At 40.6% G+C, this 12,500-nt stretch overlaps 1 protein-coding gene across 1 annotated transcript in view; it reads left to right on the top strand.

Moving 5' to 3' along the window:
• cacna2d3 (calcium channel, voltage dependent, alpha2/delta subunit 3) overlaps window positions 1-12,500 on the top strand; it is a 41,239-nt gene that overhangs the window by 17,948 nt on the left and 10,791 nt on the right. The window contains exons 12-23 of the mRNA XM_060857999.1: window positions 3,922-4,000; window positions 5,782-5,915; window positions 6,242-6,259; window positions 7,406-7,477; window positions 7,584-7,664; window positions 7,779-7,853; window positions 10,516-10,599; window positions 10,690-10,761; window positions 10,867-10,928; window positions 11,027-11,094; window positions 11,353-11,398; window positions 12,415-12,500. The exon at window positions 12,415-12,500 is cut by the window's right edge and continues 12 nt beyond it. Coding sequence (XP_060713982.1) covers window positions 3,922-4,000; window positions 5,782-5,915; window positions 6,242-6,259; window positions 7,406-7,477; window positions 7,584-7,664; window positions 7,779-7,853; window positions 10,516-10,599; window positions 10,690-10,761; window positions 10,867-10,928; window positions 11,027-11,094; window positions 11,353-11,398; window positions 12,415-12,500 — 877 coding nt within the window. The remainder of the gene's footprint in view (window positions 1-3,921; window positions 4,001-5,781; window positions 5,916-6,241; window positions 6,260-7,405; window positions 7,478-7,583; window positions 7,665-7,778; window positions 7,854-10,515; window positions 10,600-10,689; window positions 10,762-10,866; window positions 10,929-11,026; window positions 11,095-11,352; window positions 11,399-12,414) is intronic.

The raw sequence follows: 12,500 nt of genomic DNA, 5'->3' as shown, positions 1-12,500 counted from the left end.
TGCCGCAGCGGGGGCCACACCCCTCGGGGCCACGATGACCACAGTCCCGACGGCGTGCCAGTGGTGGTATATCATAACTTAAAACATGTATTCATAAAAATATTAAGATTGATACCAATGGACATTATAATAAGATATCTGCTATTGAACTCAGTGTGAACAGATGCACTCAGTCTCTCACTATCACAACATAAGAGGTCATATTGAATACACAGCTATGACAATAATAAATATACCTCAACAAAGTGTGACTGAGAACACAAAAAATAAGCTTTTGGAGGAACTTGTGAGATGTGAACCATATTTTATTAACTTATTATTAAATGAACAGATCCATAACAGTAATTATAACTTGCAAACTTGCAAAAGATCTTCCATGAACATCATGAACATAATAACATCAGTGGATGTATATCAGTGTATCAGTGAATATCAACGGACCAGAAGTAGTAGTGTGCAGTATTGGAGCATGACAGGCCTACTTTCTGTTATAAGTGTACTTCTTGTCACTCCGTTTCATATGGATTTTCTGTCACTTTGACTCTGTCAAAAGAACCGGCGAGGCGGCGTCCCGCCTTCCTCTGACTCTGATCGGCCGTGATTCACGGCCCGTAACCCTAAAACAAACCAATCAAACCAACGATGGCAACGAGTATTACCCAATCAGGGGCAGAATAGGACGCGTCTCCACACAATGTGGGTGGGGTGATTTGCATGGGATGCTGTATAATGTGGACCTATGTAAAATATGGGACAAATCTGTCCCATATTTTACATAGACTCACTTGAACTTTGTTCATTTTGTCATTTTGCCTGTAAATACGGGACGATTCCGTATTTCACGGGACAGGTGGCAACCCTAGATACATCATGCTCTGAAAAGTTAGGGTTGGTCTCAGAGTTTGTCTATGAAAACATCCTTGGGTTCCTGGTGTAGGATTGTGAGCACACAGCATAGAATAAATGATGTTGAGAACCAATGATTCAGAGACATAGAGCCCTGAGATAGGAGCTTGGGGAGTGAGGAATGTTTAGCCTAGTGGTTAAGGCCTTGGACTACTGATCACAAAGTCATGGGTTTCTGAAAGTCAATCCCAGGTCCACCAAGTTGCTACTGCTGGGCCCTTGAGCAAGGCCCTTAACCTCAATTGCTCAGTTGTATTATTTTGAAACAAAATGTAAGGCACTCTGGATATGTGTGTCTGCTAAATGCCAGAAATGTAAATATAACATCTGGCACCGGGCATATAGGAAACCGATAATATCCGATCCACGGAACATGGAGAACACAAGACCCAGAGAACATAAAGTCCTTGTAACACAGAGTATTTTCAGCATTTATTTCAGCCACCTCAGCTCAGTGCCTTTTGTTCTCTTTTTTAAAATCTGACCCACATTCAGGAATTTCCCTTTTCTCCTTGATGTGTCTCCGTTATAAATGTGTTGCACAAGGCGGTGTGGTTTTAATCCAGCGGGATCTTCAGGTCATTTGAGTAGTACACGGCGGGTTAATTCCCAGCCTGAGACACGGTGAGGAATTAAAGAGGCTAATGGCCTGAAACGTTGATGCTAATGTGTTGAAAATGCTGATGCTGTCTTTGTGTAGCTGCAGAAAAAACATGTCTCACACTCACTGAAACACTGTAGTGACACAACATGAGCAGTAGTGCTGTGTGTTAGGGGTTGTGTCAGGGTTATGTGAGTGTTGTTATGTTTAGTGTTGTATATCAGGGGATATTGTTGTGTGAGTTCATGATGGGTGTTAGTGTTTAATGCTAGTGGTGTATATGTTAATGTTCAGTGCTGTGTGTTAGTGTTTAGTGCATCGGTAGGTAAGTGTTAGGGTCTGGGGTTAGGGCTTAGGGTTAGGTTTACTATGGGGGTTAGTTTTAAGAGTTCAGGTTTAGGGTTAAAGTTTAGGGTTAGGGTTAAAGTTTAAGTGTAAAATGTTGTGTGAGTGTTAGTATTAAGTGTTGTGTGTTAATATTGTTATTTTGTTTGTTAGCTTTGTGTCTTAAATGTTGTGTCTGTTTGTATTGTGTGCTAGTGTTGTGTGTTAGTGTTGTGTGTGCTAGTGTTGTGTGTTAGTGTGTGTTAGTGTGTGTTGTATGTGTTAGTGTAAGCTGTGCAGAGTTTATGTGTAATGATTCTGACACACTCCATGAATCTACACTTGACTACATTGGGTTAGTTTTAAGGGTTAGGGGTTAGGTTTAAGAGTTCAGGGTTGGGTTAGGGTTATAGGTTAGGGATAGGAGTTAAGAGTTAGGGTTAAAGTGTAGGGTTAGGGTTAATGTTTAGGGTTAGGGTTAAAGGTTAGGGTTAGGGTTAAAGGTTAGGGTTAGGGTTAAAGGTTAGGGTTAAGAGTTACGGTTAAGTTTAAGTGTAAAATGTTGTGTGAGAGTATTAGTGTTTAGTATTGTGTGTAAGTGTTACTTTGTTAGCTTTGTTTCTTAAATGCTGTCTGTTTGTAATTAGTGTTGTGCATTTTAGTGTTGTGTGTTAGTGTTGTGTGTTAGTGCTGTGTGTGTTAGTGCTGTGTGTGTTAGTGCTGTGTGTGCTAGTGTTGTGTGCTAGTGCTATGTGTTAGTGCTGTGTGTGCTAGTGTTGTGTGCTAGTGCTATGTGTTAGTGCTGTGAGTGTTAGTGCTGTGAGTGTTAGTGTTGTGTGCGTACAGTTTATGTGTAATGATTCTCTGACACACACCATGTGTCTACATTTGACTGCATTGAGGTTAGTTTTAAGGGTTAGGGGTTAGGTTTAAGAGTTCGGGTTTAGAGGTAGGGTTAAAGTTTAGGGTTAAATTTAAAGGTTAGGGTTAACGTTCAGGATTAGGGGGTAGGATTAGGGTTAAAGTTTAGGGTTAGGGTAAAGATTAGGGTTAGGGTTAAGGATTAAGGTTATGGTTAAGTTTAAGTGTAAAATGTTGTGTGTTAGTGTTTGGTTTTGTGAGTGTTAGTGTTTAGTATTGTGTGTAAGTGTTGTGTGTTAATGTTAAGTGTTATTTTGTTTGTTAGCTTTGTGTCTTAAATGCTGTGTCTGTATTTAGTGTTTTGTGTTACTGTTTAATTTTGTGTGTGTTAGTGTTGTATGTGTTAGTGTGTTAGTTTTGTGTTTGTTAGTGTTGTGCGTGTTAGTGCTGTTTGTGTTAGTGTTGTGTGTGTTAGTGCTGTGTGTGTTAGTGTAAGCTGTGCAGAGTTTATGTGTAATGATTCTCTGACACACACCATGTGTCTACATTTGACTCTCATGAGCAGATCAGTGGGGGGTAAAATATATCTTAGCCTCACAGAACGTGTGTGTGTATGTGTATGTGTGTGTGTGTGTGAGAGTGTGTGAGAGTGAGTGAGTTTATGAGTGTGTGTGAGGGGGGAGAGACTGTCGCATTGCTGCTGCACTGGAACTGCTCTGAATGAGCTGAAATCAAAAACCATTTATACTGGACAGACGGGAGCAATGTAGTGAGAAATAAAGGGAGAGAGAGGGAGGGAGAGAGAGAGAGAGAGAGAGAGAGAGAGGGAGGAGAGAGGGAGGGAGAGAGAGAGGCAGGGAGGAGAGAGAGAGGGAGTGAGAGAGAGAGGGAAAGGGAGAGAGAGAGAGGGAGAGAGAGGGAAAGGGAGAGAGAGGGAGAGGGAGAGAGAGAGAGAGGGAGGGAGAGAGAGAGAGGGAGAGGGAGGGAGATGTAGTAGAAAAAAGCACAATGGAGAAAATAAAGTGGAAAACATACAGATGACTTTAATGCAGGATGTAATCAATGGCAGAGAGAGTGTGAGAATGGGAGGAAATGAGGGAGGGAGAGAGAGAGGAAGAGAGAGAGAGGAAGAGAGAGAGAGAGAGAGAGAATAAACAACAAAAATGTGTGAAAAGAGAAATGGAGCAGTAGAAGATGCTCTAAACAGTCATGCGTTTCTATCCGCATAGGTGCGGATTTTCCCTTATCTGATTGGACGAGAGTCAGCCTTCGCAGATAACCTTAAATGGATGGCATGTGCTAACAAAGGTACACACACACACATACACACACACACACACACACACACACAGCACTAAAACAATCATAGAAATGTACACACAGATCTGCAGCATTTCATTTAGATTATTACAGTTACAGTAGCTCACATCACATCTTTTTTTCACTTATGTTTACTTTCACTTCATTTATTAATTTTCTTATAATAATAATAATAATAATAATAATAACAATAATAATAATTTACTGAAATGTTTATTTAATGTTTACATTTTATGAGTATTTAACTGATCATGCTACACCCATATAATGTTATATAATATATATATATAATATTATATATATTATATAATAATTTCAACACCCATATAAATATTACAAAACTTTTTCCAAAATAAAAAAAACAATAAATGCCCCAAAATATTTCTACAATAATAATTTATATTATAATTCACAGCTTAATTATGTACATTTATTTATTTATTTATTTGTTTGTTTGTTTGTTTGTTTGTTTGTTTGTTTGTTTGTTTATGACCTTTTATTAAATTGGACTTGAATGTTATTAATAATAATATTGTTATTATTATCAGTAGTGATTTTGACACTAGTCCAAAAAACTGGTCTCTAGTTGTCAGTGCACTCTAAACGCATTAGGGAGTGTGTGTATGAGAGTGTGTGTGAGAGTGTGTGTGAGAGTGTGTGTGAGAGTGTGTGAGAGTGTGTGTGTGGGTGTGAGAGTGAGTGTGAGTGTGTGAGTGAGTGTGTGTCTGTAAGAGTGTGTGTGTAAGAGTGTGTGTGTACGTGTGTAAGAGTGTGTGTGTGTGTGTGTGTGTGTAAGAGTGTGTGTGTGTGTGTGTGTGTAAGAGTGTGTGTGTGTGTGTGTGTGTGTGTAAGAGTGTGTGTGTGTGTGTGTAAGAGTGTGTGTGTGTAGGGGGTTTCAGGGGGCTGCTCACGGTTGCCGATTTGGCACAATGGGGACTGTGGTGCTCTCAGTGTGCAGAAATGACACATAGGGGTCAAAGTTCAAGTGAGTCTAAATCACTCTTCCTGTCAGCCCCAACCCTCTGGCTGCTGAGTGCTGATCTGCTCTGTGTGCCTCCGACATGGATGAGTGAACTCTCTCTCTCTCTCTCTCTCTCTCTCTCTGTTCTCTCTCTCTCTCTCTCTCTCTCTCTCTGACTCTGTTCTCTCTCTCTCTATCACTGAGTGTACAATGCAGACAAAAACATTCTAATAATTATTATCTATACTGTAAATGTGTAATGTAAATATTTTATTTATATTCAATTTCTTTCTTTTTTTTTCATTTATTTATTTTACAATTGTATTTGTTTTCTTCCCTTTCTTAGTTCAAATTTAAAAAAAACTCAGGATCATTTTACACTTTTGGTTATTCAAATATGTGTGTGTGTGTGTGTGTGGTCTGGATGTTGATTTTATAAACACACATCTACTTTTTTAACAAACACTAAACGATTAGAACTTGTGTAAATATCTGCAGCAGTAACATTATACATCTTTAAAATAATCTTAAATCCTGTGTTCATCAGAATCCTCTCCTGTTGAACCCGACGTTTCACAGCTGCTGTCTGCGGTTCTGCCGTCACGCGGAGTTAAAGTTGACACGTTTTTATTATTTATTAATTTGCTGCTTTTTCAGACAGAACGTCAGAACGTCAGAGTGAGAACAGTGTTCATGGACATGATGTATTTAACCATCACTGTGCATGAACACACAATATATATTAATGGAAGATTTCCTACCTCCCTGTCCCATCACTCTGTGTGTGTGTGTGTGTGTGTGTGTGCAGGTTATTTCAGTCAGATCTCCACCCTGGCTGACGTTCAGGAGAATGTGATAAGATATCTCCACGTCATGAGCCGCCCGAAAGTCATTGACCACGAGCACGACACGGTGTGGACCGAAGCCTACGTGGACCAAGCTGTGAGTGAATACAGGACTTTACTGTATATTGTATATCTTGGAAACTGTCCACTATTTCACATGCATTGAATGTAATGTATAATAATCCACAGCAGGCAATGTGTGTGTGTGTGCGTGTGTGTGTGTGTGTGTGTAAGCGTGACTCTTTCCACCCCCTACACCATGTGTAAATGATTGCACATTAATAGCTTCATTAGTTCTGTCAGCGCTCTCCGTCTTCTCCCCGTCCATCTGACTGAAGTGTGAGGAAAGCTTGTGTGTTTACTGTTAACATGATCTTATATTATTGAGAAATCCTTTTTTTTCGTCTCCTTTTGTCTCCACAGCTCGCTCAGGCTCATAAGGTAAAACAAGGTTTTTAGTCTTCATATATATATATATATAAATATAGTGTTTATACGTTCGTTCAATACGACACACTCCGATGTACGTACTCTGTAATACGGTCCTATTTTTACTCACACAGATCTGTGTGAAATGAGTATGAAAGTATATATTAATGGCTAAATCTGTGTCACATAAAAATGGTTCTATATGTAATTTTATGTGTGTGTTTGTGTGTGTGTGTGTGTATGTAATATATGTGTTGAGCATAAATGAATCTGTTAACATTAGAAATGTGTGTGAAAGTGGGTAAGAGAGTCAGAGGGGGAGTGAGAGGAGCACAAAATGGGGGGTATCCAAGATCTGATAAAACTCTTCATTTCACACACACACACACACACACACACACACACACACACACACACACACACACACACACACATAATCCCTATCAGACCTGTGCACCTGAACACTCTCATGCTTTTATGCTTCCATATATGCTCTATCTCTCCCCCTCACACACACACACACACACACACACACAGAGTTGAGGGCTGTCGTCCTGTGGCGTACGGTCGTTGTATCTCGCTCGGAGAGACACTCCATTCATCATTTCTTGGATCATTGGCCTTTATCTCTTAAAGCTGTAATAAAAGTGACAGCAGAGAGGGGGGGGGGGGATGAAGGAGGAGGAAGGGTTGCACAGAGCACAGGGTCGTTTCCCAGAATGCACACTGGGGGCTTTATTTGAACTCAATGAATCTGTATTTTTCCCCTCACAAAGTGTGATCCTGCTACAGCTAATAAACCTCCAGCAGCTTAAGAGCTCGCTGTCGTTCAGAAGGAAAGAGTTTATGAACATTCACCCTACATGGGATTATTCAGCTAACCTCTAAATCCTTTTCATCGTTGTCTCTCTCCTGTGTTGTTTTCTGAGTGCGTTATACTATTCAGTGGTGATAAATGCTAAAGGTATACGCTAGCTGCTAGCGTGCTGGGTAAGTGAAGGCTTCAGTGTGCTGTGTGTCCAGGTCCATGTTTTGAGTGTTGTTCTCTAAGTTATAACATGAGCGTTACTGTTATGACCCAATTCATGTAGAGTGAAGGTGTGTGTGGTGTTGTGCTGGATATCGTAACTCCTGCTGTGTGTCTGATTGTTTCTCCAGCTCTCTAAACGCTACGGCCCAAACCCCATGACCACGGTGGCCATGCCTGTCTTCAGCACCAAGAATGAGACGGTGTGTGTGTGTGTGTGTGTGTGTGTGTGTGTGTGTGTTTGTGTGAGTGATATACATGTTCTTTATCACTAATTCCATTTATCACTTTCCATTTTTTTCTTATCAGAAAAATCAAGGCATTCTCCTGGGTGTAGTGGGAATAGACATCCCTATTCAGGATCTGATGAAGACCATCCCAAAACACAAGGTGGTATCTGTCTACAAGTCTCTCTCTCTCTCTCTCTCTCTCTCTCTCTCTCTCTCTCTCTCTCTCGCTGTCTCTATGCACTCGTTTTATTAAACCTCCGTGTTCTTCCTACAGTTGGGAATTCACGGTTACTCGTTTGCCGTCACCAATAACGGCTACATCCTCATGCATCCAGACCTCCGACATCTGGTAAGGAAAACGCCGTCCTGTTAAAGAGCCGAGTCGTCACGTACACAGAGATTATATTTATACACACAGGTCCACCACAATGACTTCCTACAGCGCTGAACATCACACACACTCTGTTTAACTCTGCAGGATGTCACACGAAACACAAGGCACGGTCTGTGTACTGCTTATCACTTTATAATAACTAGGATTACTAATACTGATAAAATAACTATAACTGTCATTTTATATTTATTGTGGATAAAGCATGTAAAATGTAAATAAAATGCACACACAAGCTGTTCTAGTTATCTTTATTTTAATTCACGAAACTCTGTGTGTCATCATCTGAGGTTTTCTACAATATCCAGGGTTCTTATCTGTAAGTATAATGTAAAGCTCCCACTTTACCACCAGGTCTAATAAAAGCTTTTCTGTAAGTGTTATGGATGACTTGTTCAGCGAGTGGAGCAGTGACACAGAGGAAAGGATCCTCACCCTGTAAGAGCTCTCAGGAGCTTCACATGGATGACTAGAGATCCACTGTGATTGACAGGTGAAAGAGTTTGCCCCTCCCACCCAGAGAGCACAGGCAGTTCTTGGTGCGTTGGATCCCAGCCATGATCTCATGCTCTCTTCCGTACAGCGGACGTCCTACAGGCGAGATGCTGGAATAATACACACTGTGTGAAATATTAAGAATGATGAGCGATACACAGGGGGACGTGGTGGCTTAGTGGTTAGCACGTTCGCCTCACACCTCCAGGGTTGGGGGTTCGATTCCCGCCTCCGCCTTGTGTGTGTGGAGTTTGCATGTTCTCCCCGTGCCTCGGGGGTTTCCTCCGGGTACTCCGGTTTCCTCCCCCGGTCCAAAGACATGCATGGTAGGTTGATTGGCATCTCTGGAAAATTGTCCTGATTGCGTGAGTGAATGAGAGTGTGTGTGTGCCCTGTGATGGGTTGGCACTCCGTCCAGGGTGTATCCTGCCTTGATGCCCGACGACGCCTGAGATAGGCACAGGCTCCCCGTGACCCGAGGTAGTTTAGATAAGCGGTAGAAAATGAATGAATGAATGAATGATGAGCAATACACAGACCGTGTGAACTTCTATTCCTGATTATACAGTTAACGAATCCCTGATTACTGCCCCAATACTCATACAGGGGAAAGTCCTGTGCCATGACAAGCTGGACGGATGCAGAGGTGCATGCTGGGAGTTGTAGTTTTGTAATGTGAACCCTTTTCCTTTGATGTATTGCATGCAGGAGTAAAAGCTCCTTCAGGTGCCTGCCAGGCCTGAGCTGAGAGCCGAGGTAACCACAGAGACCCTCCTCTCCTCTCCTAACATCCGGTCACTGTGTGTGACTCTGTGTGTGTGTGTGTAACTGTGTGCGTCTGTAACAGTGTTAGTGTTTTAGCCACGGTATTTGTGCCGCTGTGTGCATATAGTATCGTGTTTTGTGCAAATCACACTGGCCGACGCTCAACCATGCTGAGTGTGTGTGTGTGAGAGTGTGTGTGTCTAGAGTGAGTGTGTAGACAGTAAAACCTTTGTGTAACTGTAGTGTTTGTCTCTGCTGATCATCATGTAGTTTTTATTTATTATTTAGCATGACTAGCTGTGTTTTATTATTATTTTTATTATTGGTCTATAAGATATTAACATTATTCTAGTAATATGTACAGTTGTTATTTTATTTATGTATTTCATTGTTATAAAATGTATTCACACTAGCAAGGAACAAAGCAATAAACAAATTGTATTCAGAAGGAGATATTCTCACTTTTATGCAAATTAGGTTGGAATATTAGGCTGATGATTGGCTCAGGGAGATTCCTTGACCAGGTCACTCAAAATAACTGAAAGTCAAAAATGGAAGAAAATTTTTGGATTTTATTCTAATATCAAAAAATACATATTAAATAAAGACAATAATCAGAGCTGTGGTGTTGTTACTGTCACCATCACTGTTGATTGTTTTTCTTTTACAGCAGGTCTGAAGTGTTGAATTTCTCAGCGAATATTTTCTAAAAATTTTCTACATAAAATTAGACATTTTATTCTGTATATCGCTTCATTTATTTTATTCCTCTTCTTTCACTGTAATTACTGAGAGTCCGTAAAGTGTAAACTCCTCTGTCCTCAAGATGTCAGGCAACAGCTTTACATTTGACTGTTACAAAGCTCTGACACTGGAGACTCCTTCCAATACAGCGGTATTTACACACATTTCCTGGACTATGAGACACATTAGGTAGACAATATTATTCCAGATGTTCCAGAGTACAGAGACCAAACTCGTCAAACTCAGACACCAGTTTGTGTACAGATGTTCCAAAGGTGAACATTATGGAGAAGATCTGCAGAAAAAGAAACAACTCAAATTGGTTTAATGTGAATGTAAGTGACCAGGTTAAGGAAGTAGGTGTGATTTATTTGTGTGTGTGTGTGTGTGTGTGTGTGTGTGTGTGATTGGGGTTAAAGGCAGCCCCTATAGAAGAACAAATGCATCTCCTTCTACTTACATCCATCTTGTTCCATCTTGTGGGCATCATGTAACTCTTGTGATCCGAGATTTGTTTTGGTTTGCTTTGCTTTTCTCCTTTGCACGCTTTCATTATTAAACTGTTCTTATACAGTACTGTATGTGTGTGTGTGTGTGTGTGTGTGTGTGTGTACAGTACCAGAACGGTCAGAAGAGACGGAAGGCCCATTACAGCAGTGTCGATCTGTCTGAGGTGGAGTGGGAAGACACTGACAATTATGTATGGACTTATGTATTAATGTATTAATGTATAAATGTATAAATGTATAAATGACGTTCATTCTAGACGCTGTCGTGTTTTCTGCCACAGCTCAGGAACGCCATGGTGAACAGAAAAACAGGAACCTTCTCCATGGAGGTGAAAAGGACGGTGGATAGAGGGGTGAGAGGCACCTGCATTCACCAAGACACGTCCCTCACCTGTGCAGAATATATTTTTTCAGGCGCTTACTTTAGGTATCTTTAACATGTTCCTGCCTTTCTACAGAAACGTGTTCTGTCCATGCACAATGATTACTACTTCACTGACATCAGAGGAACTCCATACAGGTACACCTGAACACACTCTTACTGTAAATCCTCTAAAATAGATATCATGATCTTATGTTCATTAATTAAAGTGTGTGTGTGTGTGTGTGTGTGTGTAGTGTTGGTGTGGCTTTGTCTCGAGGTCACGGAAAGCACTTCTTTAAGGGAAATGTTTCACTGGATGCAGGTAAATTCAGCTTCCTTATACTTTACTTTGTGTCCCTGTTCCTTATTCATCTGTTAGCATGTTTTATGTAGTAACGATACGCAGAGTGTGTAAACATCTGCTAATCTTCTCAGTCATGAGTTGAAGCGAGCTTTCGGACAGCAGATTAAATCATGTAAATCAGTACACTGCTCCAAATCCACCAGTATATTTAGGTGGGTTTACGTTCATGAGTGTGAGAATGTTGATATGTTGAGACCTGTCTGTTTCCTGCGTCAGGGCTAAGGGATCTGGACCAGCCGGGCGTGGCTCTGGCAGACGAATGGTAATATACGTTCGCTGTACTGTAATTATTCAGAAAGGATAAATAATTGTGCTGAAAGTCCACCATGTCCTCATGAGTCAGATACACATCACACAGTATGAAACACTAGCTCTATTCTCACTATATAAGAGTTCAATATAATAGGTTAAGCTAAACAGCTGCTTATATACAGCAGTCAGTTAGCAAAGTCTGCTAGAACGCTAGTTAACCTTACGTTAACTACAATCATGCTAAGCAACATTAGCTAATCCAGGCAAGAAAGCGATCTAACTACTCTGTGTTAATGTTAAGGTTGAATAGCAAGCTACATGACATATGTAAATTAGCAAGGTATTTTAAGCTTATGCTAACTATAATCAAGCTTAGCATGAAATATTTTGAGAGAAGTAATTTGTTAGCATGCCACTTATCTTAGTTTCCTATCAAGCTAGATAACTAGCAGTATGCTAACTATAACAATACTTAGCATGAAACACTATCTGTAGTTAAACATTATAGTAAAAATAATTAACTCTAGATGATACAGCTTAATAAATAGAGTATTGTGCTAATAATAAAGTTGCCTAGCAAGCTAGTTAAAATCATGCTAACTGTAACGATGCCTACTGTACATGGAATATGCTTACAGCAGTAATCTGATATGTATGTAACTTAGCAAACTTTGCTAATATTAAGCTAACTACATCAGCTGTTTTAAAATGATTTAAAACCCAACTTCTATTCTTTTAAATAAAATAAATTCTCCTGAAAGGAATTCTGCACCGCATTGTGCTTGGTAATTAGCTAACGAGTGTATTACACACACACACACACACGTTTGTCCTTCAGCAGGGAGGACACTGAGGATCTTACTGTCCTTCTTTTGTTCCTGGGTGTTTTTATGTGAGGTGATTAATGACGCTGCTCTGTATAAGTGTGGGGTCAGTTTCATTATCTGTAAAGTCACAGCTAATTTATATTTTTGCCTTCACCGTTTTGCTGGAGCTGCTATACGCACTAACGTTTGGTCTCCGCAGGACGTACTGCAACACTGACGAGCATCACGAGCATCGCTACCTGACGCAGGTTCAGGCCATCAAACTCTACCTGACTGGCCGCAAAC

The sequence above is a fragment of the Tachysurus vachellii genome, chromosome 22, assembly GCF_030014155.1.
Source record: "Tachysurus vachellii isolate PV-2020 chromosome 22, HZAU_Pvac_v1, whole genome shotgun sequence".
Lineage (NCBI taxonomy): Eukaryota > Metazoa > Chordata > Actinopteri > Siluriformes > Bagridae > Tachysurus > Tachysurus vachellii.
The sequence above is the reverse complement of the archived record's forward strand: the minus strand, read 5'-3'. Positions and strand labels throughout refer to the sequence as shown.